Source organism: Mus musculus, chromosome 18 (genome assembly GCF_000001635.26).
Source record: "Mus musculus strain C57BL/6J chromosome 18, GRCm38.p6 C57BL/6J".
NCBI classification, from domain to species: Eukaryota; Metazoa; Chordata; class Mammalia; order Rodentia; family Muridae; genus Mus; species Mus musculus.
Window position 1 is genome coordinate 80,046,304 of NC_000084.6, and position 26,619 is coordinate 80,072,922.

The following is a 26,619-nucleotide window of genomic DNA, read 5'->3' on the forward strand; positions in this document are numbered from 1 at the left end:
TCCATCTTGGGTTTTCTCCCCCCTCTTTTTAAGTGCTCTATCTAGTCTTCTATGATATAAGAATCATTTCTTTCTCCAAACCTATCCTATTTTCTATCAACTGCCTTAGAAAAACCCTCGCTGCTCCTCAAACCCTCCTGCAAGTGTTCCTCTCCCTTTAAAAAAAAAACAGTTTTAGTTCTTGTTGTTAATACTACATATTAGTTTTAACTTTAACTATTTCTTTACAATTTGGCATCGGTTTACTATCCTGTCGCTTTCCGTCCTGCCTGAGTTCACTACTTCATGGGCGAGACCACCTACAACCTGGCAACTGAGGCAGGCAAGTGGAGCAGACCTGGAGGCCTTGTCCTCACCATTGCTTCTTAAGAATCTATCGAGAACCCCTTTCCCAGGCGGACCGCTGTGGAGAAGGCAAACCGGAGAGCCCAGAAAATGGCCCAGAGCTTCTGCCTTTGGAAAGGCACCAGGTAGGGGCGTGGCGTGGGCGGGTCCTGATGGGGGCTGGAGGCGGGGCTCTGGGGGCGGGGCTCTGGGGGCGGGACTCGGGGGAGGCGTCCCGTAGCTCCTCCCGCGCGCGGCCCCTGGAGTCCCCGCGGCGCGCCGCCAGCCCCGCTCCGGCCCGCCTCACGCCGTGCAGCCGGGCGCCCTAGCGAGCGCGGGCCCGGCGCCGGGCCCGGGCAGACGTTGGGGGGCGTCTCCGCGGAGACTCTCTCTGAGGCCCCTGAGCGGCGAGGGCGAAGGCGAGGCTGAGTGGGGCCGAAATCATGAACCGGAGTTTTCATAAGTCTCAGACCCTACGCTTCTACGACTGCAGCGCTGTGGAAGTCAAGAGCAAGGTAAGTGCCCGAGGCCCACCGGGGCGGTCTGCACTCGGTCCCTTGGCAAATGAATGGTGCACCCCGCGGAGGGAAACTGGAGCGGTGTGGGAGGCGACCGGCGTCGACAACTTTGGAGCTTAGGCGCTGCGTGCCTCTGCGCGGGGTCCGTGGGATGTGCTCCGGGACCCCGGCGATCCTCCCTGCTCCCTATGCGAGCACAAAGCCCGGCGGCGGAGGGCCATGGGACAGTCAGTGTAGGCTCTGAACCAGCTCCACGAGAGCTGCTCTTTTGTTCCACGAACTAGAGAAGACCGGGGCGCGCCACACGTTGGAGGGGAGGGCTGTGTTTCCGGGGCGATCTTGGAGCCGGAGACTGCTGGGATTCAGGTCGTGGAGGGGTCTTTGGGAGGCCAGAATCAGGAGGGGGGCCTGGCTGCGCCGCAATTTGGCCTTAAGGAGCAGACTGGCGGTCGGCTCCCAGATCAGGGCCCTGGCTCAGCCTCCTGTTTGGCGCTGGGTACCAGACCCGGAGCCCCAGGCGCCCTTTACCCCAAGACCCAGACCCCTTGATCATACCCCTGGCCCAAGTCCAGTCTTCCCGACCCAGCCCTGAGCACCCTTGCTACCCAGACATCTTTCCTAGACGCTCCCCCAGCTTAGATCCCCCGGGCTCTTAGGGTTCAGGGACCGATAAACTCCCATTTGGGCGAGCCGCCCCTAGACAAGACCACAATCCGCTACGGGGGGGCGCGACCAGGGCGCAGACTCAGACCCCCTGGGCGCGCCCGGGCCCCTCCCGCTGCTTGTGCCTAGGCAGAGCGTGCCCGAACTTGCGAGTAGCCGTGCCTGGATAATTGGCTGATAGGATCTGGCGCTTCTCCCCTCTGCGGAGGCAGCTCCTTCGCTGCAAAAGCTTTGGTCTGGGAGGGTCTGCAACGCGGACCCTGCGGGATGGGGAGCTGCTGTTGCTTAGGGTCGGGTGGGAGAAGTCCCTGGAGCCTTTTACTGACTAGGAGATAAGTAGCCTTGTTTCTGTGGTGTTCTGGGTGAAGAAGGGAGAGGTGCTGGAATGGTCCAGATCACCAAGGGTGAGTTCTCCCCAGTGCTTCTTGTGGGCCTAAGGCCTGAGATCCATTCATTCGCCTGGTATCTGGTAAGATAATGCTCTCATTAGACTACTGACCAGCCACCAGAGAGTTCTTTAGTATAAGATTTTCAGGGTCTCTGTAGAGTCCTGAAGATGGGGCAAGTCCCCTCAGTAACAGCAGGGTATCTTTGCAGACCCATTGTGGTAAACTGCAGGGTCTCCACATTTGGGGCAGCTTACTTATAATGAGAGCCTACCCTGTTTCCAGATGGTAATTCTATGACTCCCATCCCCTCTGTTGTCCAGGAGTGCTCCTAAACCCCAAGTTCACGCAGCTGTAAAGTTAGGGCCATCCATGGCCATGGGAGGGTGGGAGGGTTGCCTGCTTCCTCAGCACTGGACTAGGGCAGCCCCTTCATGTCTCTAAACTGTTTTGAAATCGTGGTACATTCACAAGCAGACGTGAGAAAGAATACAGAGACCCGAGGTCACTTTGCTTGGCCTTCTGCAGTGTTAACCTCTGGTGTGAATAGAAGGGAGCTTCATACGGTGCTATGTGCTCACTTGTGTGTGTATACGGGTGTGTAACACTCTTGTGAGCGCCAACACAGCGGACACCATCAACACCCATCACCAGGATTCTTCCTGACCACTCACTGAGTGTGGACTCCGATGAGAAGTGCTAACCACTCAGTTCTGGTGCTCAGTAGCTGTGTGTGACGATGTACATTAACAAATTCAAAATGAGGCCATGGGACAGATCTGGAGGAAGTGCCCTCACTGGGCCTTATCCTGCATTTCTGGGCTGTGGTCCATGCAGGCTTAGGGGAGAATAGGCCACCTACCTTTGTTTCCTGGCATGTTGGCCAAACTGTCTCCTCCAACTCTGCTTAGTGGAGAAATGCCACTTTGCATCTCTGAGGCTTCAAGCTCAGATGCTGTTTGGAGTGGAGACTTAGGAGAGCCCACGCTGACATAGACAGCATTGGGGTGGCTGTCACATGCTCTCCACCCCACAGCATGCCACTCTCATTGCCTGTCCAGAATGTCCCCAGTGGCTCTTCCTTCCACACCCCTCCCGCTCTCCTCCCACTCGGTAGCTGATGTGTATTATTGTGGAGTCCATCTCTCCAGGCAAGGGCTTTTGTCTGTGCTGGAGGCAGAACTTCCTATCAGCAAGGACTTCACACACCTCGAATGTAGAACTAAATATAGTAACTGTGGTTTGCTTAGGAAAATGGCAGCCACAGCTCAGTGCACCCAAGTTTTGTTGGGGATTTGAGGCAACATCTTTTCGTTTCCCTATCTGAGTCGTTTCATCTGTGGGCATCTGCATCATATCCAGAGAAGGTGCTCACCTCCTGAGGTGAGGGGAAGACATGTTGGGAAGTGCAGGGCACCCACCATCCTCAGCATCCAGTGCCACGGCGCAGGGTCTCAGCACTCACGGTGAGTGCTGAATATGGCCACGCGTCTTCTCAGAATTGAGATCATTAATTATCTGCCATGCCAGCCACCTCCTGGGCACACCAGCTGTGTATGCAGAGAACTCAGGTTCTTGGCCTGGTGGCTGCCACCCGTTTCATGCCCCCTGATGATTCCCTAAAATCGTTAACTCTGGCTCATCCTCTCTCCCTCTCCAGAGCCATGTGCACTTTCGATTTCCTGTTTCTGCCTGCCCTTCTCACTCCACCGTGACTTTTGCCTCTCCAACCTGTAGCTGGAAGGGAGACACTGGAGATTTGTAGGAAAGCATTTCAGGCTGAAGGACGAAGGGCAACTGCCTAGGCTGCTTTGAAAGCCAGCAAGAGGGCAAGAAGGCCACTGCCGTCAGGGATGGGGGTGTCTCAGAGAATACAGTTCTCAGGTCCTCCTACCGCAACAGTGTCCCAACTCGAGAGGCAAGTCTGTCATGAGGCCCACTCAGTATTGTTTGAGGCTGAAGGTTTTCTTCATGTGTGTGCCTCCCTAAAGAAACTTGAGGCTGGAAGAGGGTAATTCTGTCTGCAGACAGACTTCTCTCAAATGCTGCCTCATGCCTTCTGACGCCGTGTGCTAGTGTGCATACATCACGTTATTGTTTCTAGAACGAGGATCACAAAGACAATATGTAGTCTACTTTCAATCTGTCAATATGTGACAAATGTTTCTTCATGTCATTAACATTTTTAGGGGACTTTAAAAAAATGACTACGCAGTATTACATCTTCTGTCCAATCATAATATAACCAATATCTTGTTTGAATTTCTGCCTGGTCCCCCCCCCCATACTAAACTGTGCTGTGAACCATATTGAAGTATTTATATGAAGCCAATACAGAACATACAACATAAGGCAAATGAAAGTTACTGGTTGTATTAAATCAACAGGACTCTATGTACTTAAAAGTACTTGGGATAAAAGACATGCACATTTTTAAGGCTTTGAATACGTAATTAGTAAGTGTTTAGGCAGGTAAGATGGCTCTGTGGCAAAGGCAATGGCCGAGCAAGCCTGACCTCCTGAGTTCAAACCCTGGAATCCACATAAAGGTAGACAGAGAGAACTGACTCCACAAGATTGTTCTCTGATCGCCACACACACACACACACACACACACTCCATAGCACGCGCACGCACATACACACACATACACACACATACCATACACATGCAATAACTTTTAAAAATGTTCTGAGAAATTGCTTCTGCTATTTTCTATATGCTGTTTTGTACCCATTCATTCCCCTCCCCCGTTCCTTTTTCTACTGCTTTAATTTGTATACTTCTTGAGTTGTCAGTGAGCTGGAAACTCGAAGGTGCTAGCGTGCTATCTGTCGATCTCTTTTTAGCTCCCCAGTGCTATACTTAATCCTCTTCCCATTCTCTTTGTGTTGGCTTTTGGGAGCTGCGTGTTTACGATGTGTCCCACCAGAGCAGGCAGGACTGATCTTCCAGGCTCTGAGTGGAATTGGTATCCTTTCCCTCGTATAGCCTAGCTCAGACATTAACCTGGGCCTCCTGGGAGGGCATGTGTATGAGTAGCCCCTAGATGGTCTGGCCGATCAGGTGCTGGCTGGCAGAGCTGTGCTGTAGACAGCTGGGCATACAATGTCTTCTGTCAGCCTGTCTCCTCTGAGCCCCAAGATCTTATCTCTGGCTGAGTGTATTGGCTGCCATGGCCCTACAGGGACCCACCCTTCCATCTGGCGTGAGACATTGGGTGGGATGGAAGCTGGGCCTGGCCTCGCTGTTGGATGGCTGAGGACTTGCCTCGTGTGGGCCAGTTGAGAACTGCCTGGACACGGTTTGACTCACCTGGGTGTCAGCTACACCTCTAGGAGATCCTGCTTTGTTGTATCTGTGCACGTATGTGTTTCGACAGGTTCTGGGACTTGATTTGAGAAGTTGCGTTTAGAAGAGTCTCTTGACAGGGACCCAGGTGGGGTGTTAGTTTGGGGAGCATGGATGATGTCACTGCCCCTAAAAGGTTTGCCACCTTTTCTGGGTGTGTGGCCAGGGGCTACTACATCTCGATAAGGAGGGAAACTATTGCCTGGAACCTGGGACGTTCCAGACACTGGGCTGCAGTTCTCCCAAGTTTAGAGAAGGGGATGGTATCTGAAATTGTGAAATGGAGGCTTTAAAGATCTCAGAAGCTCAAGCATCCGTGAAGTGTGTGTGGATTGATAGAGAGGTGTGCCTTGGTTTAACATGGTCTCCTGGTCCTTTAGGGACAACATGAAGGGAGCACGAGGTGACAGCAGCAGAACACACAGGCAGATGTGTCCAGCTGGCTGTTTATGTAACAAATGCACAAGCTTACTGGCTCCTCACTTCCTTTGGGGGGGCATAAATCCGGGCCCCAAAAGTGCAGCCCCTCACGTCCCTCCCAGCACACTTCTAAACCATACTCTAAAGCTACACTGGACACACTGGGGATGTAAAACGTGGCGCAGATGAGGTGCTGCCCTCAGTGTAAAGCAGTTAACATCTAACATCCCCAGTACACGTGAGAAATATGTGCCAGACATGGTTCCCAGACACTGAAGTTGCAAGAAAGAATTCATCAATCCCCATCATAGCCTATAAAATGGGCTTCCCTATCACTTCCACAATACGTAAGGGTCACTGAACCCCTGGGAATGTCTTTGCCGTACCAGCGTTGAACAGGTTCTGAAACCCAATCAGTGCCATAACAGCCTATGGCCACTAGTGGTATACTGGCTGGTTCTGTGTGTCAACTTGGCACAAGCTGGAGCTATCTCAGAGAAAGGAGCCTCCCTTGAGGAAATGCCTCCATGAGATCCAGCTGTAAGGCATTTTCTCAATTAGTGATCAAGGGTGGAGGGCCTAGCCCATTGTGGGTGGTGCCATCCCTGGGCTACTAGTCTTGGGTTTTATAAGAATGCAAACTGAGCAAGCCAGTAAGCAGCATTCCTCCATGGCCTCTGCATCCACTCCAGCCTCCAGGTTCCTGCCCTGTGTGAGTTCCTGTCCTGACTTCCTTTGGTGATGAACAGCAGTGTGGAAGTGTAAGCTGAATAAACCCTTTCCTTCCCAACTTGCTTCTTGGTCATGATGTTTGTACAGGAAAAGAACGCCTGACTAAGACAAGTGGGGAAGGCTCATGGCTCATGGCTCTTAGTGACTGTTAAGTCATGGAATCCAGACCAGGACACAGACACCACATCCCAGTTTTTCTCCCTGGTTCTCCAGGTCTGGAGCTCATGGGAGCAACCGAGGCTGTGTCTTTTGGTTGTTCTCTTTTCCTTGAATTGTGGAAGATTCTTGATGCGTGTCCTCAAGGGAACCCCTCTACTCAGTAGCTGGCTATAGAATTCTGGTCCTTGGGCTGAAGAGATGGCTCAACCATTAAAGGCTAAACTCACAACCAAAAATATAAAAGGCTGATCCTGCCCGCCATCCATCCAATCATTTGATCGTGGTGTTTTGCTCTTCTTACTGGGCAACTACTGTGTGTCAAATGTGGAGCCCATGTTTTATACAAAGACAAAAAAGCAGACACTGTGCCCACTATTTTCAGTGGAGAGCAGGTTTGGAAGATGTAACATGGAGTATGTATGTATGGGGGAGGTCCTTCATCCTATTATTTGAAGTGCTCACAATCCCCAACCTCACATGTATGTGAAGCCAGAGGTCAGCAGCCCAACTGTCTTATCCAACCGCAGGGTCAGTTGCCATGTTTGACCTCTGAGGATGCCCTCTTTGCAACTCTGGGGGTTCTCTGTACCAGTCCCCAGGTTGTATCTTGTAGGAGATGCAACAGCTGTCTGTTGGGCTCTAGTCTTTTCCTTGTTTGGAGTTCTTTCATCCTCCCATCTCATGCACATCAAGTTGAACATTCTAGAAGACCAGCCCAGAAAGTTACTGGCATTTCTCACTTGTGATTCAGCATCAGCCTGTGAGGTTTTGCATATGGTACATACCCAGTAAGTGCTTGCTGACTGAGATGGGAAGCAAATGGATTTTCCTTATGCCGATGACTTTAGCAATGGTTTATGGCACTACTTTAGAAAATACCTACTTTCTAAAGGTGGCAAATACATGATACAGGACCATCTCTCTGCCAAAGAGTAGCCCTCCTGTGCCTGGGAAGAAAACTGATGCTGATCCAATGGGGCAGGAGGAGAAGAGCAGCTAAACTAAACTTGGAAGATTACAAATACATCGCTGCTACTCCTGCTGCTGGTGTTTCCAGGTTTCCATGTGGGTAGAACTGGGTCTCCGAGATTCAGCCTGACCCTCGTCCCCATAGCAGATCTAGTCACCCAGTGCACCAGGCCCAGCCCTTGGGGATGAGAGGAGCCCTGCTCCTCCCTGCGGCTGGTGTATTGGCAGTCATTGTGGCTGTTTCTTCCTGACTTCTCCTTTCTTTGGCCTTTAGCTCTGAAAGTTAGGTTGGGTCCCACCCCAGCCCACCTCAACACCCCATCAGCAGATAGAATGGAGTGTAGTGTTTTACTTGGGCGAGGGGAAAGCTTGCTTTATATACCAACAAAATTGAAAAACATCCTCTGTGCAACATCTCATCGTGGTGTGTGGACCTCCTACATTCGTGTGTGGACCACCTACATCCGTGTGTGGACAACCAACATCCATGTGTGGACCACTTGTATCTATGTGTGGACCACCTACATCCATGTGTGGACCTACCTCCAGGTTGTCACTTGTCTGCTACCCTGACCCATTCAGTGACCCTCCAGCAAACCAAGGCAGTGCATACTGCCATTGCTTAGTTCCATGCAGTGTGGTCTGGGTTAGAGATAGGGTCCTCCAGATGTGTAAAATGGCAGTGCTGGGTGTGTGTCCATGGACTTTGCTTCTTTTCAGGTTTTTATCTGAAGTGCCACAGTTCTGCAGTTCTGAGGAACTGAATGACAGCTCATCAGATATTTGTGGATAAACCAAAGTAAATCAAGAAAAATCTATTTTTGCAGAGTTCTGGGGAGTGAAAAGACTCTTGCAATGCCTCAGTGTGGCTGAGTGATGGCTTCTGCTCTTGAATTTCTTGGCCTTTCATTGGTTATGGCACTAGGTCATTCAGAGACTCTTGTGATGGACTGGGTGTTGTGGCTGAAGGTGGCAAGAGATGAGTGAGGGTCAGCCTGTGCCACATACAGCAGATCATGAGCCATCTCTATGGTATTTGCTCTTCATGTGAGAGGAAAATTGGAGCATCTTCCTTTGAGAAAGGATGTAGTATGTGTGGAGCAAAGCCTCATGCTTGGTAGGCCAGAGAAACCACAGAGCCAAAATGTTGCACTCTGCCTTCTCTATGGAGGACAGGGGTGGTCTCCCTGGGCCTCTTCTCATTCATACACACTTGAGGGTATTGAGGCTCCATGTCTTCTCAGTACATCAAAGCACCATAGGGTTTCTCTGCTCCTCTTCAGAGTCCTGGCTGTTGAGTAAACACATCTGTTTCTTCATCTTATCATCATGGTGTGCTTGTCAAAGCTAAATTTGACCTAGTTCCATGAGGACAGACCTCCCTTTCTGCCTCTCAGACTGAGTCGACGAGGCAAAGGCACAAGGCCCAGGAAACCTCTCCCCAGATGGCTTTTTTGAGAGGAACATGCGATCCCATAGAAAGACCCTCAGAGGCGCTATCATGGAAGAGAAATTTGAGGGCTGTGTGTAGTATTGTTTTTAGGTGGTCAGCTGTTGTAGAGGAATTTAGCAGTGAAAGGGATATTAGTATCCTGTTCTTCAGGGCTCAGGGGCCTAAGTCACTGGCTGCCCCACGTCCGGATCGCCAGTGTGGCCTCCCTCCCTCAGTGTTCTGAAATAGCAGGGTGTTGCTATGGACAAACAAACCTCTCTGCCTGCAGGGTGGGCCTTTGCAGGGCAGAGGAGATGCACCTGCTCATGACACCACCCCAAGGCTGTCAGGGCCATTATTAACAGAGATGAGAAAGGAGAGAGAGACAGCACAGTTTCTCCCTGAGGCAGAACCTGAGAAGTTGATGCTGAATGTTGGAGCCTGTCTGGAGTCACCTCACATGCTCAGTTTGGTCTAAAAACTCTACACATGTGCTCCTTTTGTTGGAGATGGGAATATTTGCTAGGAGGTGACCCTACTGAGTCTGAGCAGGCAGTTGCCTGACCTACTACTCTTTCCTAGGGTTTTGATCTTATTGGCAGAGGGGGAGACGGAACTGGACAGGACTTAGAGGTGTCTTTTCCAACCCAGGCAGTAGTCACAACCTGGCCCCAAATTAGCACCTATTGTTTAGTGGATATGACCTGCTCCAGGGACATGATCGAGCCTGTGGGAGAAGCTGTCACACAGACACACATCATAAGCAAAGTCTAGGTACAGTGGCACCTACTCACCAGCTTGAATGAGTTTGGCGGTTATAGGCTTGGTGTACATTCTGTTGATGTTCACAGCGCCTTGCAGAGTACAGTTTTACCTCTGTGGCCATGAGGACCCTGAGGCTCATCAAGAGAACTCCTGACAAAACTATTAAGCCCTGGGCGTTCAAGTCCAGAACTTGAGTTGCAACATCACCCTGAACCATCCAGTTCCATGATCCACGACTCCACTTCCTGGGAAACACACAACACCTGCCTGCTGAGGTCAGTATCCACCCACCTCCCTCCCTGCTGTCTCCCGGACATGTGCTCAGGGCTGGGCTGCTTCCTAAATGGCCTCCTGTATCCTGTGAGGTTCCCATTCCTCAGCAGCCTGAGCCTTTGATCCCTCCTGTTAACACAGCATGGGTGCTTCAGCCCTGTGTGCAGTGTGTCTGGCGGATGCAGGGAGCACAGCCCAGGAGCACAGGCTTGGCGCATCACCCATTTCCTTTAGCAGTACTACAGCAGGCTCTCTGCAAAAGGATTACTGTAAGTATTCCTGGGCTCTCCAGACCTTGGCACAGTCAGGTCACTTAGCAGAGGCCCATTGAATCACACAGCTAAGAGGAGAGGCTAGAACCCACCCAAACAGTCAAGCTTCAGTCTCTCACGGTATCATCACCACCACCACCACCACTACCACCATCATCATCTTTTTTTTTTTTAAATCTACACAAGTATGCTATCACTGACACACCAGAAGAGGGCATCGGATCCCAGTGCAGATGGTTGTGAGCCACCATGTGGTTGCTGGGAATTGAACTCAGGATCTCTAGAAGAACAGCCAGTGCTCTTAACCGCTAAGCCATCTCTCCACCCCTCTCGTGGTATTATTTAAAAAGCAAACCTAAAGAACATGGTTCGGCTTTGAAAAATGTCCCTGAAGAATTGCCACTTTACAGCAATGGGAGGAACAAAACCTAATAAATAAGCCAGGCTATTCCTCAGAAGTTAGGGGTTGAAGATTAGCTGATACAGAGCCCTGTCTAGCCCAGAGTACAAGCATCCGCAGATGCTCTTTCCTGGATGTCCAGAAGTTTGCAGGTTTGGTTCATGAGGAGGGCTGACCACCCGATGAGAGCCTTGAGGTGCCATACACCCTCCCGGGCCTGCAGACTGCGAGCCACTGCAGGGACATTGCTCTCCTCCCACACTGAGCACGCCAAGCCTTCCTTTTGGATGCTCACAAGACCCTATGAAGAGCAGCTCTTCACCGCTGCTTACCAAGGAGGCTCAGACCCAGAGGCATGCAGCGTACTGCCCGGCGTTGTGAGGCTGGTTCAGGGGGCAGAGCTGGGAGCTGGTGTAGCCTTGAGCATGGTGCTTTCTTCCAACTTGACCCTGTTGTCTGAACCTGTGCCGTGAGTCACCAGGACCAGCTGGCATCCCCTGTGCAGCTCCCGGCTTGCAGACTGCCTGACTCTTCGACATTTCATAAGCATGGGTCAGACTGTTTCCTCTGTAACTAGGCTTCTCGCTGTGGGTTTACAGTCCAGGAAAGTCCCGTGGAGGTGGAGACAGATGAGCAGCAGCTCCATTCGCCAATCCACCTACCTAGAGTCTGTCTCTGCCCAGCTACCAAGCAGCCTAGCTCCTCCCTGGCAGCCCCTCTTAGCCATGCCAGTCCATTGCTTCAGGCCTCCCTTCCCCTTCTAGTCCTCCTTGTCTCTGATGTCCTATTACAGTTGTCTCAATCGCTCTTGTAAGCCGGCCTCAGTTTCTTCATTACGAGCCTTACTACTGAGCCTTCCCTCAGAGGTACGTGGCTTCCCAGTGAGAGTTCTTGGCCAGTGAACCCCTCCAGCTTAACAGCTCTCAATCTTTCTAATGCTCAGTTCCTCATGTTGAAGTGACCCTCAGCTATAAGACCAATTCACTGCTACTTCATAACTGTCATTCTGCTACTGTTAGGAATTATAATATAAACATCTGATATGCAGGCCATCTGATAGGCAATCCCCGAGAGGTCAAGACCTACAGATTGAGAACCGCTGCTCTAGGTCTTGCTCTCCTGGTCTGTAAAATGGGTCAGTGATATCTCTCTGCCGTGGTGATATCTCTCTGCCATGTAGACTTGCTCTGTGTGTAGCCAGATACCTTGCTCTATACCTGTCAGTGTGTAGACTTGCTGTCAGGATTGAAGAGTATACATAGGCTGCCTGGCAGTGACTTTTTCATCTCTGTCATGCTTGTTTGTCCCTGGTCTTCATCCCTGCCCTGCCTACATTGGGTCCCCAGTGCAAAGTCTGTGAGCCAGGGTGCAGGCCTTCCCTCAGAGGTGCGTGGCTTCCCAGTGAGAGTTCTTGGCCCAGAAGTCACCCTGGGCAGTGTCATGCACCTGGTGGTTCTGGTCCAGGCAGTAAAGCAGGTGTGACGGTTGTGCCATCATCACCCTGGGTGGCAGTGGGAGGACAAGGCACAGGAAAGGACCAAGCACCACCCTGTCTGACTCACAGACTTAGATCCTGATTCTAAGTTGTGGCCCAGTGTGCCATTCAGAGCATCACCTGTGGTATATCTATTATCTCCCTACTATCTATCTGCCTATCTATCATCTATCATTTCCCTAATATGTATAATATATAATATATTATATATGATATATACATGTCATATTACCTATACATATATAGACATACATATATTTTATATATCATATATCATATATATATATATACCATCTATCATCTTTTCATCATCTATCATCTTCTATTTGTCATCTGTCCATCCATCCGTCTCACCCACCCACCCACCCCCATTCAAGTTGGAATATATGATTGACTATGATCCAGGTTCTCTCTCTCTCTCTCTCCCTAACAAATCCTGCTCTGGCCATGTCTTTAACTCTCCAACGCAAGTCTCGGCCATAACCTGAGTGGGGCCATCATTGGCCCTGCCTGACTCCTTCCTCTGGAGTTAGGTTGTTGTGAAGCTAGGGCCCACCTCCATGAATAGTGTGGACATTACAGACATGTAGAGGTCCTCCACTTGTGCCCCTGATGGCCTTCCTGTCCTTTCCCTATGGTACCTGACACAGGGCAGGGCACCGTGTGTCTGACCCACGCTGCCCTTCAGTCTGGACCATAGATGAAGTGTATATTCCCCCATCTCCTTACCTAATGACTTACTTGCTTCACACACCCAATTTAAATTAAGGCCTGGCTTCTCAGTCCCTTCCCTGGCATTTCTCGGTCTGTAATTACGTGCTGCGTGTGTGACTGCTGACTGATTTCCTGCCGGCCAGCAAACTTCAGCCACGTGAAGGCAAGTTATTCGTTCAGCACCATATCCTCACCCTAGCCCAGGGCCAGTCCTAGCCGGCTTTATGTGAAATTTTCTTGAATGAACAAATACTGAAACGTAGACCCTAACGGTGAATGGCTGTTGACAGCCCTAGTTGGCAGTCTTGAGACTACAGCTGAGGGCTGGGGATACGGCCGAGGAGACTGAATGGTTGCATAGCATGTGCTAAAACCTGGGTTTGTTCTCAGCACCACCGAAACCAGGCATGCAACATGTCTGCAGGTGGAGGCAGGAGGATTGACTGTTGAGGGCTATCCTTGGTTACAAAGCAAGGCCAGCCTGGGGTACGTGACATTCTGTCTCAAAAATAAAGAATAAAAAGGAGATGTTCCTTTGTTTTGACTCTTCAAAGCCACATAGCTCCCTGCTGATGCTGTGTGTTCAAGATCATGGCTGTGCATTCTAAAACCGTGGGACCAGCAGGCCAACTTCCCTGGTGTGCTGGACTTCTCCCTCGGCAATCCTTACCAGGCTTTGTTCCTTTGTTGTTTTTGGTCCAAATATTTTTGACCTCATCGGACTCACAGGGCAAAATCACCACTGAGTTCTATTTTTCTCACACATTGTAAAGAAGTCCCCGGATTCTTGAACCATTTTTAAAACATCACTTCTTTTTTGGCTTCATCTGGTATGTCTGTCTGTGGATATGGCCGATCTGGTCTACTGTACGCTTGCTCATTTACTGGTTCCGTTTTTCATTGCTGTAAGTATTTTGGTGTATGTTATTTGTGGGGATACCCAGATGCTTCTGGTTGCCTGAGTCTGTCCTCATTTGCAGGGCCCTATAGCAGAGCCTCTACACAAGGCAGAGCCGACAAGGGTGGGTCTCGCCAAGACAGGCCTGTGGGGAAGAGGGTTGTAGAGCAGGGCCTTGCACAGCTCAGCCCTACAGGGTGGATCCTTGCAGGAGCAGGCCTTGTAGGGTTGGGGCCGAAGCAGCCGCCAGAGTTGCAGGACAGATTTTGTTCAGTCTATAGAGTTATTCTTGTGTAGAAAGATGGGAGAGCTTTCCGCTCACAATAAGCCTTCTAGTTCAAGACAGCGAGTCGGGCCTCTGTTCTGTTCTTGGCTGGGAGCAGAATGAGGACCCTCTGGGTTTGGAAGGAGTCTGAACGTACATGTCTTGGTAAAGCCAGGTGTCCACACCCCTTCGAGGTCCAGATGGTTGGCACATTCAGGCCCTCTCTCCTCTCTCAATTGCCTTGCATTCCCCTGTGCTTCTGAGCCATCCTGGCCTGCTGGGAGTCCCTCTGTGTGGTGCCTGAAGTCCTTAGATCCAGGTGGTTGAATCTAGGTAAAGTTTAGTTTCTAGGCACTGAGTGCTGGAGAAGGAGGAGGCCCTTTCCTGGTTTCTCCAGGCCTGGTTGCATGTGGGCTTTCCTACACCTGCCTACTGTAGAGCCCTCCTTGGCTACCTCAGCTCTGCCATCTTAGTCCTCTGGTACTTTGTTGGGTCTACAAGTAAGCAAGTGCCATGCCAGCCTGATCGGCATCCCTCCTGCACCATGGCTGGGAACAGAGATACAAGGGGAATAAGTTCAGTTGGAGAAAAGCTATCTAGAACTCTCTGAGGTAGATCCCACCTCTGGGGTGGGAAGGAGGGGATGAAACCAGCCCTTCAGGCTCCAGGGAGCCAGAAAGGGTGTCTGTCTGCAAGCCAGCAGCACTTCAGGTATCTTAGGCAATCTGGACATTGTGAGCTACACCCCTTCCCAGACGGGAGAAACAGCTGGGGCTGTGGTTCACAGGTATAGTCTGCTGAGACCAAAGCTAAGGCTACTGGGAAATGGGGGCTGAAGTGCGGGCCATAGGTTGGGAAGTAGAGCCTCCTTCCTAGAGAAGCAGCTGTGGAGACCTAGGAGCCAGAGCTATCCCAGGTGGAGCCAGCGTCACGGGGCTGACCCATCCCGTGTGACCCCGAAGGCCATAGAGCCCACCCTCTTCTGTGTTTCCCATGATTCTCACCACTTAACTTGCTGCAGAGTTGGCTCTTTTCTGTTTCTTGCTGCCCACCTTCTGTAGGATACAGATTTCCTGAGGGCAGGAGGACAGGCAGGCAGGCATCTCTCCTCTCTGGGCCCTCTCATGTCCTAAGCGTGTTAGGATAACATCTGGGCACAAAGGTGCCCTGAGACTCTTCAGTGGGTGAATGAAAGTAGGCCTACTCAATGCATCATTGTTCCTTACTTGACCCTCAGTTAATGTCCTGTCCGCTGCTACTGCATACTAAGCCCTTTAGTGGTTAAAGTGGGGACCATGTTCTTGTAGAACCCTGAAGCACAGCAAGAGGAAACTCCTACTTATATACAGTGAGTAAGCGCCTACTTATAGCTTGATGTTCAAATAAAGAAAAGGGCATTTCCAAAGGACATCCCATGACAGTGTCCTGGCCTTTCCTCAGCCCGGATAGCTCAGTGGTCCCTGCGCTGCCCTTTGATAAGGCATCCTCAGGTGCTCTCTTCCTGGGGTCTACGGAGGATGGAACTGTGGTGGAGGCCTCAGCGTTCTCCAGAGCATTCCTGCCTACAACACGGGTATGATACAGGCCACAGTTCAGGGTTAACCGGGGCTCCCACTTGAGTTAGCCACAGTGATTGGTTCACTCTCTTTCCTTCTTGGGTAATTCTTGGAAGCAGAGCCCCTCCCTGTTTTCATGTTAGTACCCAGTGCCTCCAGGCCGCCAGGAGGTACAGCTGTCACTTGGCCGTGGCTCTTTTTCTTGAAGTTGCAGCTACTCTTTGGAACATTGCCTCCTTGGTTTGGCCAGCATGTTGGCCAGCGTGTGACTTCAGCAGGGTAGAGGATTTGGGAAATATATATGCCCCCGGCGGGGCTAGTGGAACCCACTGCCTGTGAGGAACGTGGACCTGTTTCACGACTTTCTCATCCCATCTTGCCTCGTGACCTCCTAAGCCAGTGGCAGTGTACAGGCTTCTGCAGACTCTGTGGCTTAAAGCTCTTTAGTAGGCTTAACTCATTAGTTCAGTGGCGAGTTAGGCAATCCCTGCTACTTCCTAATATAGAGTAACTTTTTCAAGTGTGTGACTGCTTAGATTTGGGAGATGGACTGTTCCCTGAGCCAGTGCTGGCTGGTATAGATACCCAGATCTTCAGCAAGCTTTCACTAGTCAGTCAGTATGAGACAGATGGTGTCCTGTTCTGTCACCGCCTTAGGAAGCCAGCAACTGAGTAAAAATAACCCCTTTCAAGTTGAAGGGCATCGGTAAGTTGGGGTACCTCCTCCATAACACCAGGCCAATATGTAAATATTCACAATATAGCAATTTAATGAGAAAACTGGATGTTCCCCACCCCCACCCCAGTGGGTAGGTCGCTTGCTATTGTTGTTTGGAGAAGAAGGCGGGGTGAGATGGCACCTGCCTTAAGCCCAAGATTCCAGAGGTAGGGAGGCAAGTTCAAGACCAGCCAGGACGGCATAGCAAGACCCCGCCGATGGGAAGGAGGGCATGCTGTTCACATGAGTTTACTCTTCTTCTCATAAAATCTTTTGAAGACCACATCAAAGCTGGAATCACTGATTGCTTGGAGAGGAGGACATGAGTGGCGGGGGAACCCTGAATCCCTTCTGAGTTCCGAATTATGTGGTTGTATCCCTACTGAAATCACATGCTATGTGATCTTTATTTTAAAGAGGCGTGCTTGTTAGACATGGCTGGGAGAGGCACTCTTGCCATATCCATTGGGCATTCTCTATGGCATGTGATGTCTTCATCAGTTATACATCTGTGGGACCCTTGAGAGCCAGCCTAGACTGAGGTTGCTCCAGCAGGAACACCCTAGGCTCAGGCACATAGGAATCATGTGGTCTCTGGGATGTGCCTGGGGGGGCAGCACCAGACACACCAGACTCTCCTTCCTCTGAAGGTATCTTGAATGAAACTGGTTTCTGTCGGTTTACCCAAAACTACTATGCTTGTAACGTGTGTGGTCCACGTCTCTGGCCAGTGCTGAGACAAGCAGTGGTTTAACTTGGGTGCAGAAGGGGAAAGAATATTTCTCAAAAGCAGAATGTTTTGAATGACAAAGGATGACAGGCTGTCAGAAACGTGTGCGTTTCAGTTTTTATTCTGCCTTTTCGTGAAACCCGATCGAAAGGGAAATGATCTCTCGAATAACTCAGACCCCGGCAGAGAGTGACGGATCAAGGGTAAGTCCTTCCGCTGCTTGAGTTCTGTTGCCCACCTCCATAGAGGAAATGGCAGATCTCCCCATGACAGCCAGAGAGCAGAGGTGCCATATTTGTATCTCTTACCCCTAGAGAGCTCTTCAGAACAGACAAGGCATGCGTCTTCTACAAAATGGTGGAGTTGGTAGAAGACCTTCCTTCTGTGATGTCAGAGGACCCGGTAGGCTCAGGCCCAAGGCTCAGTAGGGAGTCAACAGCATGTAAGAATGGTGCTGATGCCAGTTCTCATTTCTCTGACCCTGGAAGGAAGATGCTGTCAGGGCTCAGCTCGGGGTGGTAGCCAGGCTTACCAGAGACTTCACAACACTTCACAACAAAGACACGCGGTTCACCAGGGGTGGGGGAGCGGAGGGCAGTATCCACCCAGAGGTGCTCTTTGTTCAGCAAGAAGTGTTTTTGCTTATTCTTACTGGTTTTAAACAAGTGCGTGAGAATACAGATGCCTGCAGAGGCCAGAGGCATTGGGTCCTCCTGGAGCTACACAGATGCTTATGAGCTGCCAAGCTCAGGTCCTCTGGAAGGGCAAACATGATGCTCTTGGACTCTGAGCCATCTCTCCAGCCTCTTCACCAAGACGTTTTTTAGTTAAAAAAGTATCTGGCTGGGCGTGATGGCTCACACCTTTAGTCCCAGCACTCAGGAGGCAGACGCAGGCGGATTTCTGAGTTTGAGGCCAGCCTGGTCTAAAAGGTGAGTTCCAGGACAGCCAGGGCTATATACAGAAAAACCCTGTCTTGAAAAACCAAAAAAAAAAAAAAAAAAAAAAAAAAAGGCTCTGCATGAGTTTGATATGAAGTCTGGGGACCATGTGTCAATAATTGCCTTTTATCAAGTGTTAAAATACTTGAGAAACAACTTCAAAAGAGAAGCAGTTTATTTTGGCTCGCAGTTTCGGAGGATGCAGTCCCTGCTTGGCCAGCTCAGGACCTGTGGCAGGCAGAGCATCATGGCAAAAGGATGGGGCAAGGCAGAGTTGCTCACTTTACGGCAGCTAGGAAGCAGAGACAACAGGAAGAGGAAGCCCGTAGGACAGAATAAACCCTACGAAGGAACGCTCTCAATGATTGGTTTCTCCCAGGAGGCCCATGCTTGGTTCTATCAGACCTTGTGAGCCAGCCATCTTTAAAAGCCCCATCAACTGACACCCAGCTCTAGAATTTAAGAACCTTAAGGGGCCATTTTAAGATTGGTTTCTAAACTGCTCTGTGTTCTGTAGTAAGAGAAATGCATGGACTGTTGGCTACCAGTGGCCACAGTGAAATGCTTCAGAAAGAACAACAAAGAGTCAAGAATTAAAGGTCCCACTTCCAGCCAGCCTAGAAGGAAGTTACTCTGTGGCCTCGGGCGAGTCTCTCACTCTCTCTGAACCATCAGTGTACTGGGGTTGTAAGGGGGTCTCCTGGGAGGTGAGAGGCTTGCAGTTTAATCAATGCCATAATGGTAGCTGAGCAGACTTGAGTTCTGCCAGTCTCACAGCACACTGGGTTCAACTCTGCTGACTGTAAGACCCCCATATGAAGAAGACTCTAGAGCCATCCAAGCTCTGAATTAAATGTGCATCTGCATGGAAACACATATGGTAGGTTCACATATCCCTTGAAGTATTAAGAAAAAATAAAGTCACGATACTGTCTTTTAACTTGGAAAGTTAGGATTCACAGTAGCCATGGTGATACGTGTTGAATAATGAAAGTGATGCCCAGAGCCCTCTGACTCCAGAAACGCCAGTTGTATAAATTCAGTTTCTGAATTAGAGAGCAGAGGAATTTGTGCAGTTCGGGGTCAGGGTGGAGACAGGAGTGAGAGGGAAAGGCAGGTTCCACCCTGCTCAGAGAGAGCACCTGTCCTCCGACCTCCTTCCCATTCAAACTGGAAAAGCTGGCCCTGCCAGCTCAGCTGGCCCGAGCCTCACAGCCCATACCTCCTTCCAAAGGCCCAGAAGTCCTAGGGCCTGACCTCCCCTGATCCTTTAACTGTTCATGTTCTCTGGATTGTGTGCTGGCAAATGCGAGACCCCAGTGTCCCGGGCCTTCCTGTTTGCTGAAGCAGAGCCCAAGCCTCCATGTACAGCACCTGTCCAGCGCCTCCCTACAGACTTCCCTGTTTTTAATCACGGCTTCCAATGAGCCCTTCCGACTAGCTGTTTCACAAACATAATCTTGAAGGTGCGCTCTTTTTAAATAACAGCTGTAGACACTATAATTAATAGGAAATGAAATTCACACCTATAAATTGTAAAATTCGGTGGTTTTTAATATAGTCTCAGAGTTGTACAGTCATTACGATGATCTCATTTTAGAACATTTTCTTCGGCCAGACAAAACCCCTATGACCATACCCACTAACCACTCTCTTAATTTTTTTTCTTCCCTTCAGCTCACAACATCATTTCTATATTACAGTTTTTATCCGTTCTGATTTGCCTATTCTAGACATAACGTATAAGTAGAATGTGTAATAATCTCCCTTTCAGGTCTTTTGCTTTCCCTTTTAGGTTAATATTTTCAAGGTCCTTCACTGTTTTTAGCATGGATCGATGCTCCATTCATTGAGTACTGAACAAGTCTGGGTATAAGCCCATACCCTACTTCCTTTGCCCTGTCGGACAACTGGATACTTGCATTGTTTCATTTTGAAAACAATGTTGTTATAAGCATTGTATTTGCTTTGTTGCTCTTTGCATGGGCGTATGTATCCATCTCTTTGATTGAATGCTTAGTGGTGACAGGGTCCTTCGTATAGCAACTCTGTTCAACACTTTAAGGATCTGCCAAACTGCCAACCGATTAAATGTTATCAAAAATGTATGAGGCTCTATACTCCTCTACAGTCACACTGGTGTGCCTTTAGCGTTTTTATCATGGCCTTCCAAAGGGATTTGAAATGGTAACTTGTTATTTGGTGTTCCCTTACTATCTGAGGCACATCACTTAGAATGAGAAAGAAGGTGTATTTCAGCTTGTGATTCTGGAAGTTCTGGTCCAGAGTCATGTTCTGAGCCTGTCGTGAGGCAGCGGATAAAGGCAGGAGCACGTGGCAGAGTAAACCACTGACTTCAAGAGCCACCTCTCAGCAGACTCCACCTCTCTGCAAGCTCACGTGAACCTTTGGAAGGTGCCCTTCAGAGCCATAGGCGTGACTTGGTAAAGACTTTTCTAAGGTTGGAGTTGGTTAATAAAGAGACAGTGCAGGCAGTTAAGGAGAGATATTGAGGAAAGGGTGGTCGTGTGCATTCCAGAGGGCTCTTGGGCTTGAGAAAGCTGCCTGGTGCTTCTGATCCACATCTCAGGGACTAGCCAGGCTGAGCGCCGTCTGCTTAGGTGTTAATTGGCCATCTGTGCATCTTCTTTGGAGAAATGTCTACTCGTTTGTTCATCTTTGTTGTGGTGGTGGTGGTGGTGGTGATGGTGGTGGTGGTGGTGGTGGTGGTGGTGCTGATGGTGGTGCTGATGGTGGTGGTGGTGGTGGTGGTGGTGGTGGTGGTGGTGGTGGTGATGGTGGTGCTGATGGTGGTGATGGTGGTGATGGTGGTGGTGATGGTGGTGGTGGTGGTGGTGATGGTGGTGGTGGTGGTGGTGGTGGTGATGGTGGTGGTGGTGATGGTGGTGGTAGTGGTGGTGGTGGTGATGGTGGTGGTGGTGGTGATGGTGGTGGTAGTGGTGGTGATGGTGGTGGTGGTGGTGGTGATGGTGGTGGTGGTGGTGGTGATGGTGGTGGTGGTGGTGGTGGTGGTGAATGTCTTTCTGTTGTTGAGTTACATCGTTTTGTTTTGTTTGAGACAGGCGTTTTCTATGTGGCACTGGCCTGGAGCTTTCTAGGTAGACCAGGCTGGCTTTGAACTCCTAGGGCTCTATGTGCCACGCACTACCCTGCCAAGTGCATGAGCCTGACTATCTGACAGCCTATTGCTGAGCTTTTAAAGTTCCTTATATAATCCTGATGCAATTTCCCCACCAGGTGTTTAATTTGCAGGTATTTCCCCATTCTGTAAATAACCTTTCTGCTTTCTTGATAGTATCTTTCAATGCACAAAACTTTTAAATTTTAATGAAATCCAGTTTGCTTAATGCTTTCTTTTGATGTCTATGCCGTGGGTATCATATCTAAGTAATAATTGCCTAGCTCAAATAATTAAAAAATTTAATCCTGTGTATATTAAGAGTTTTTGAAATACCAGCTCTCAGGTTTACTCTATGATCCAGTCAGAACCTTTTGTGTGTGTGTGTGTGTGTGTGTGTGTGTGTGTGTGTGTGTAGCCCTGGCTTTCCTAGAAATAGCTTAAACTCACAAAGATCCACCTGCCTCCTGAGTCCTGGAATTAAAGGCATGAGCAATCACCGGCAGCCCTGAATCAGTCTTCCAGTGAGGTGTAAACTAGGAGTCTGTTGTTCTCATATAGGTATTCGGTTATTCCCAACACTAGTTGTTGAAAAGTTTGTTTCTTCTCTCAGAGGATTGTCTCGGTATTCTTAACGGAGATCAGCTGGTCACAAATCATGTTTTATTCCATGTATTTGTGTTGATTCTATTCCATTGATCATATATGTGTTAGTCAGACTATGGGTCATAGTGATAAAAGGCCTGCATGAGGAGCCGAAGGAGGGAAGGTTCACTTTAGTGCAGCACTTCAGTCCATCGTGGGTACAGAGCCCATGGCAGGGCAGAGCGGTTCACACTAGAGTGCCAAAAGCAAGAGAGAGTTCGTGCCTGTTCTGGTGGACTCTTTATTCCTCTTGTGTCTGATCCCCAGCTCTTGGGACGGTACCATTCACACCAAGGCAGGCCTTCCCCTCTTGGTTACATGTGTCTGGACACGCCCGGAAATGTGCTTTAGCAATTTCCAAGGTCAATGGTTCGCAACCGTGAAACCTGTAGGTGGCAACCCATTTGGGGGTCAAATGACCCTTTCACTGGGGTCAGAGATCAGATATCCCTGCATATAGATATTTACATTATGATTCATAACAGTAGCAACATTACAGTTATGAAATAGCAATGAAAATAATTTTATGGTTTGTGGGGGTTACCACAACATGAGGAACTTCATTAAAGGGCCACAGCATTAGGAAGGTGGAGAACCCACTGTCTCAGATACTTCTCAATCCACTCCAGTCGACATGGTTGTCATCACAGTGCATCACCACCAGGCTAGGAAGTTTGGCATTAGGAAGTGTGAGTCCTACAGTTCTTCTTTTCAGGCCTGATTCTGCTGGACATTTTGTGTCCTCCACATGTCCAGGTACTTTTAGGGCCAGCTTGGCAGTTACCCTCCCAAAGGCAGCTGATTTTTATGGGGGTTCCTTTGAATCCGTAGAGCAACTCGGGGAGCATTTCCATTCTAAGGACAAGTTCTGAAATCCATGAGCATAGAATGCCTTCACCCATTTGTATCTTCTTTAATTTTTTCAACAGTATTCGGAGTTTTCATGTCTTTTGTTTACTTTATTCCTAAATATTGTACTCCTTCGCTATGTTCTTAGTAAAATTGTTTTTTGGGTTTTTTTTTTTGTTTTTGTTTTTTTTTTTTTACTTTATTTTCAGATTAAAATTGTTCACTGCTATGCCTTAAAAATAGAATTTGTCTTGGGTACTGATACTGTGTCTTTAAACTCTGCTGAACTCATTCATCAACTCTAGGGAATTCTGGATAATTTCTGTCTATGAATAGAAATCTTAGAACATCCTCCTCGCCTTCTTGCCTGTGCTCAAATGTGAAAGTGAACATTCTTGATTTCTTCTTCATTCGGGGGCAGATTAGTCTGCCTTAAGCCGTCAAGTACAGTGTTAGCTAGGCTAGTCCTAGTTTGCTGAGTCTTATTTTAGTGTGTGTGTGTGTGTGTGTGTGTGTGTGTGTGTGTGTGTGTGTGTGGTGAGGATTGTGTTGCTTTTGGCCTTTAATATTGTGTACTACAACAGCTTGTTTTCAGATGTGACCACAACTTTGCATGCCTGGAGTTCACCATGGTGGGTCTGGTTGTATAGTTCTTTTTGTATGTTAATGATTACAGACCGCTAGTATTTTTGATGGATTTTTGTCCTCTTCATGATGGATTTTGAGCTGTAAATTTACTCTCATGCCCTTTTTTTGGTGTTGGTGTCGGGGCAAAATTGGCCTGTTAGAATACAGTGAGATGTGTTCCCTCATGCTTTTTTGAAGAGTATGAAACATTGCTATAAATTCTATGGACATTTGTTAGAATTCATGAGTGAAGAAGGCATTAGGCCTAGAATCATCTTGGTGGGTATCTTAGAAATTAATTCAATACCCTTGTTATAAGTTATTCAGGGTTTCTCTTTCCTTTTAAATAAGTTCTTACAGTTTGTTTCTTCCTTGGAATCTGTCTATACCATCTAAAGTATCCAGTATTCAGGATATGGCTGCTCATAGTATTCGTGTATCACCTTTTCTTAAAAATTTATTTGAGGTTGATGAACTATGCCCACATTCAAGCTCCCATAATTACACACATATAAAACTTAGAAGCTAAGGTCTACATATGAGAGAAAACATGTAGGATTTTTCCTTCTGAGCCAGGGTTACCTTATATAATATTTTCAGTTGCACCTGTGAGCCCTTAGAAAAAGGAATCGTGAAATGGGATGGGGGTGTGGTGTCGAGAAGGTAACGTCACATGTAGCATGGAACTGAAAAGGTGGGCTCTCGGGGCAGAGGGGGACAAGCAAGGGGATGGACATGGCTGTGGGGAAAAAGAGAGGGTCAACAAAAACAAAGGAGAGAGGAAAAGGCCATAAGGAGACCTGTTAACTTGGTAGGCTAATATAAAAATGTTTTAAGTCATGTTAGAACAGTTTTAAATGTACAGAAAAATTGCAGTGAGGATCCAGGGGAGTCTCATACCAGCCACACTCTTCTCCTCTATCTGGGACATGTAATGTTACCATGGGATATTTTTGTAATGGATACAAAATACAGCCAATGCTGATACCTCGTAATTGAGTGTGCCCATACTTTATTCTGATTTAGTTTTCCCGTGATGTCCTTTGTGTGTGTGTGTGTGTGTGTGTGTGTGTGTGTGTCTGTGTCTGTGTGAGTGTGTGAGTGTGCATCTGACTTTTCTTTTTATCTTTTTTTCTTTTTCTTTTTTAACAATTTTTATTAGATATTTTCTTCATTTACATTTCAAATGCTATCCCCAAAGTCCCCTATTCCCTCCCCAACCCCCGCCCTGCTCCCCAACCCACCCACTCCTGCTTCTTGGCCCTGGCATTCCCCTGTACTGGGGCATATAAAGTTTGCAAGACCAAGGGGCCTCTCTTCCCAATGATGGCCGACTAGACCATCTTCTGCTACATATGCAGCTAGAGATATGAGCTCCGGGGTACTGGTTAGTTCATATTGTTGTTCCACCTATAGGGTTGCAGATCCCTTTAGCTCCTTGGGTACTTTCTCTAGCTCCTCCACTGGGGGCCCTGTGTTCCATCCAATAGATGACTGTGAACATCCACTTCTGTATTTGCCAGGCACTGGCATAGCCTCACAAGGCACAGCTATATCAGGGTCCTGTCAGCAAAATCTTGCTGGCATGCATATGTGTCTGCATTTGGTGGCTGATTATGGGATGGATCCCTGGGTGGGGCAGTCTCTGGATGGTCCATCCTTCTGTCTCAGCTCCAAACTTTGTCTCTGTAACTCCTTCCATGGGTATTTTGTTCCCTATTCTAAGGAGGAATGAAGCATCCACACTTTGGTCTTCCTCCTTCTTGATTTTCATGTGTTTTGCAGATTCCCTGCTGTTCTTTCTAACCTAACGTTTCAAGATCTCGTGCAGGAGAGGGCCTTCCACTCGTTTCTGATGCCTCCTTCTGGTTGTGGTAGCTCCTCAGACTGTCCTTGGTTTGGATGACCTTTTGCTTTTGAGGACCACGGGTCAGTGTTTTACAGAGTGTCCCTTGCTGGGGATTTTGCTGTTTGTTGAGTTTTCCATCATTAGATTCGGGATCTCACTCCAAAATGGAAAAACCACAATGGCCGTGTGCCATTTCTATCCATCATGCCAAGCATCCCCGCTGGCCACCGTGACTTGCCATTGTCGATGCTAATCCTGACCCCCAAGGAGAGAAGTGAGTCCCGAGACCCCCACCGTGAAATCACTCTCCTCCCTCACCATACTGTACTCTTGGGAGCCGAGTCCTCATGCGTAGCGCATGCGTAAAAGGTGGAGAATCCTGCTACCCTCCTGGAGGGTGACGGAGTCCGAGAGCTTCTTTAGAGTTCTCCTGCATGGAAGCTCAGTCTACCAAGTGTTTACTCTGGCATCTGTATACATCAGTGTGGGCCCGTGGATGTTTATTTTGTGCTATTTTGTTTTCTTGCTCAGATTGTCCCAGCTTGGCCACTGGCACGTTTCCCGGTTGGTTCCTGTCCCCTTCAGCATGCTCCATGTTTGTGGGGCTTGTTTGGCTTCCTGGCTTTCTGCTGTTGAGCAATGGCCAGGCTCATCTCACATGTTTCCGGAGCCCAGCCCTAGAAGCAGATATCTCTCTAAGGGATCCAGGTTCCTTATCACAGTGGCCATTGCTACTGGGAGACTCGGAATCCCTCCTTCCTAGAGATCTACAGTAAACATCCCCCTCCTTTCCTTCACAATTGGAATAATTGGATTTTTCCCCCTACTTAAAGATGTGCCTATTTTGTTGATCTTTTCAAAGACCCCACTTTCTGTTTTCTTCCTCCTCCCCCCCCACCCGCCTCTTCCCTCTCTTTCCCTAGTCTCCAGTCCATTCTTTTCTGCTTGCTTGAGTTACTTTTGCACTTTTTTTTTTTTAAGTTTCTAGTGACGCCTTTTGAGGTTAATGCCTCTCCTTTAAGTTTCCCCGTGTGTGCTGCCACTGCATTCTGTACGCTTTGGTAGGATATATTTTAATTAATCTCCATGTGCTTATATGTTTTCTTGTTACTCTTTTTGTATATGTGTGGTATGTTTGTAAGTATGCCTGGTTGAGGGGGAGCATACATCTGGAGGCTGAGGCAGGAGAATGTCTCTCTTTATCACTGTCTGACTTATTGCCTTGAGACAGGACGTCCCATTGAGCTGGAGGCTCTTCATTTCAAGAGATGGGGGAGGAGAGGGGAGGAGAGGTAGAAGGGGAGAGAGAGATGACAGAAAGTAGATTAGCTGATGATCTATATTATTAAATACATATATCTTTTTTCTACCTATATAATCATCTAATTGTTGTTGAATATATGTTAAAGAGAATCACAATAAAGTTCACTTTTAGGTGGCTACCCTTTCTTTTTTTTTTTTTTTTTTTGAGACAGGGTCCTACTGTGTAGCCCAAGCTATCCTGGAACTTGTGGTAATCCTCCTGCCCC

The 26,619-nt window shown here is 48.7% G+C and overlaps 1 protein-coding gene across 2 annotated transcripts in view; it reads left to right on the top strand.

Moving 5' to 3' along the window:
• Window positions 1–526: 526 nt before the first annotated feature.
• The window catches only part of Pard6g (par-6 family cell polarity regulator gamma), a 72,811-nt gene continuing 46,718 nt past the window's right edge, over window positions 527–26,619 (top strand). Inside the window, exon 1 of one of the 2 annotated variants that reach the window (XR_386378.4) lies at window positions 527–839. Coding sequence is in view for 1 of the 2 variants with exons in the window: in NM_053117.3 (NP_444347.3) it covers window positions 768–839 (72 nt within the window). In the remaining variant the exon portion in view is untranslated. The remainder of the gene's footprint in view (window positions 840–26,619) is intronic. The other variant, NM_053117.3, reaches the window with a different exon arrangement.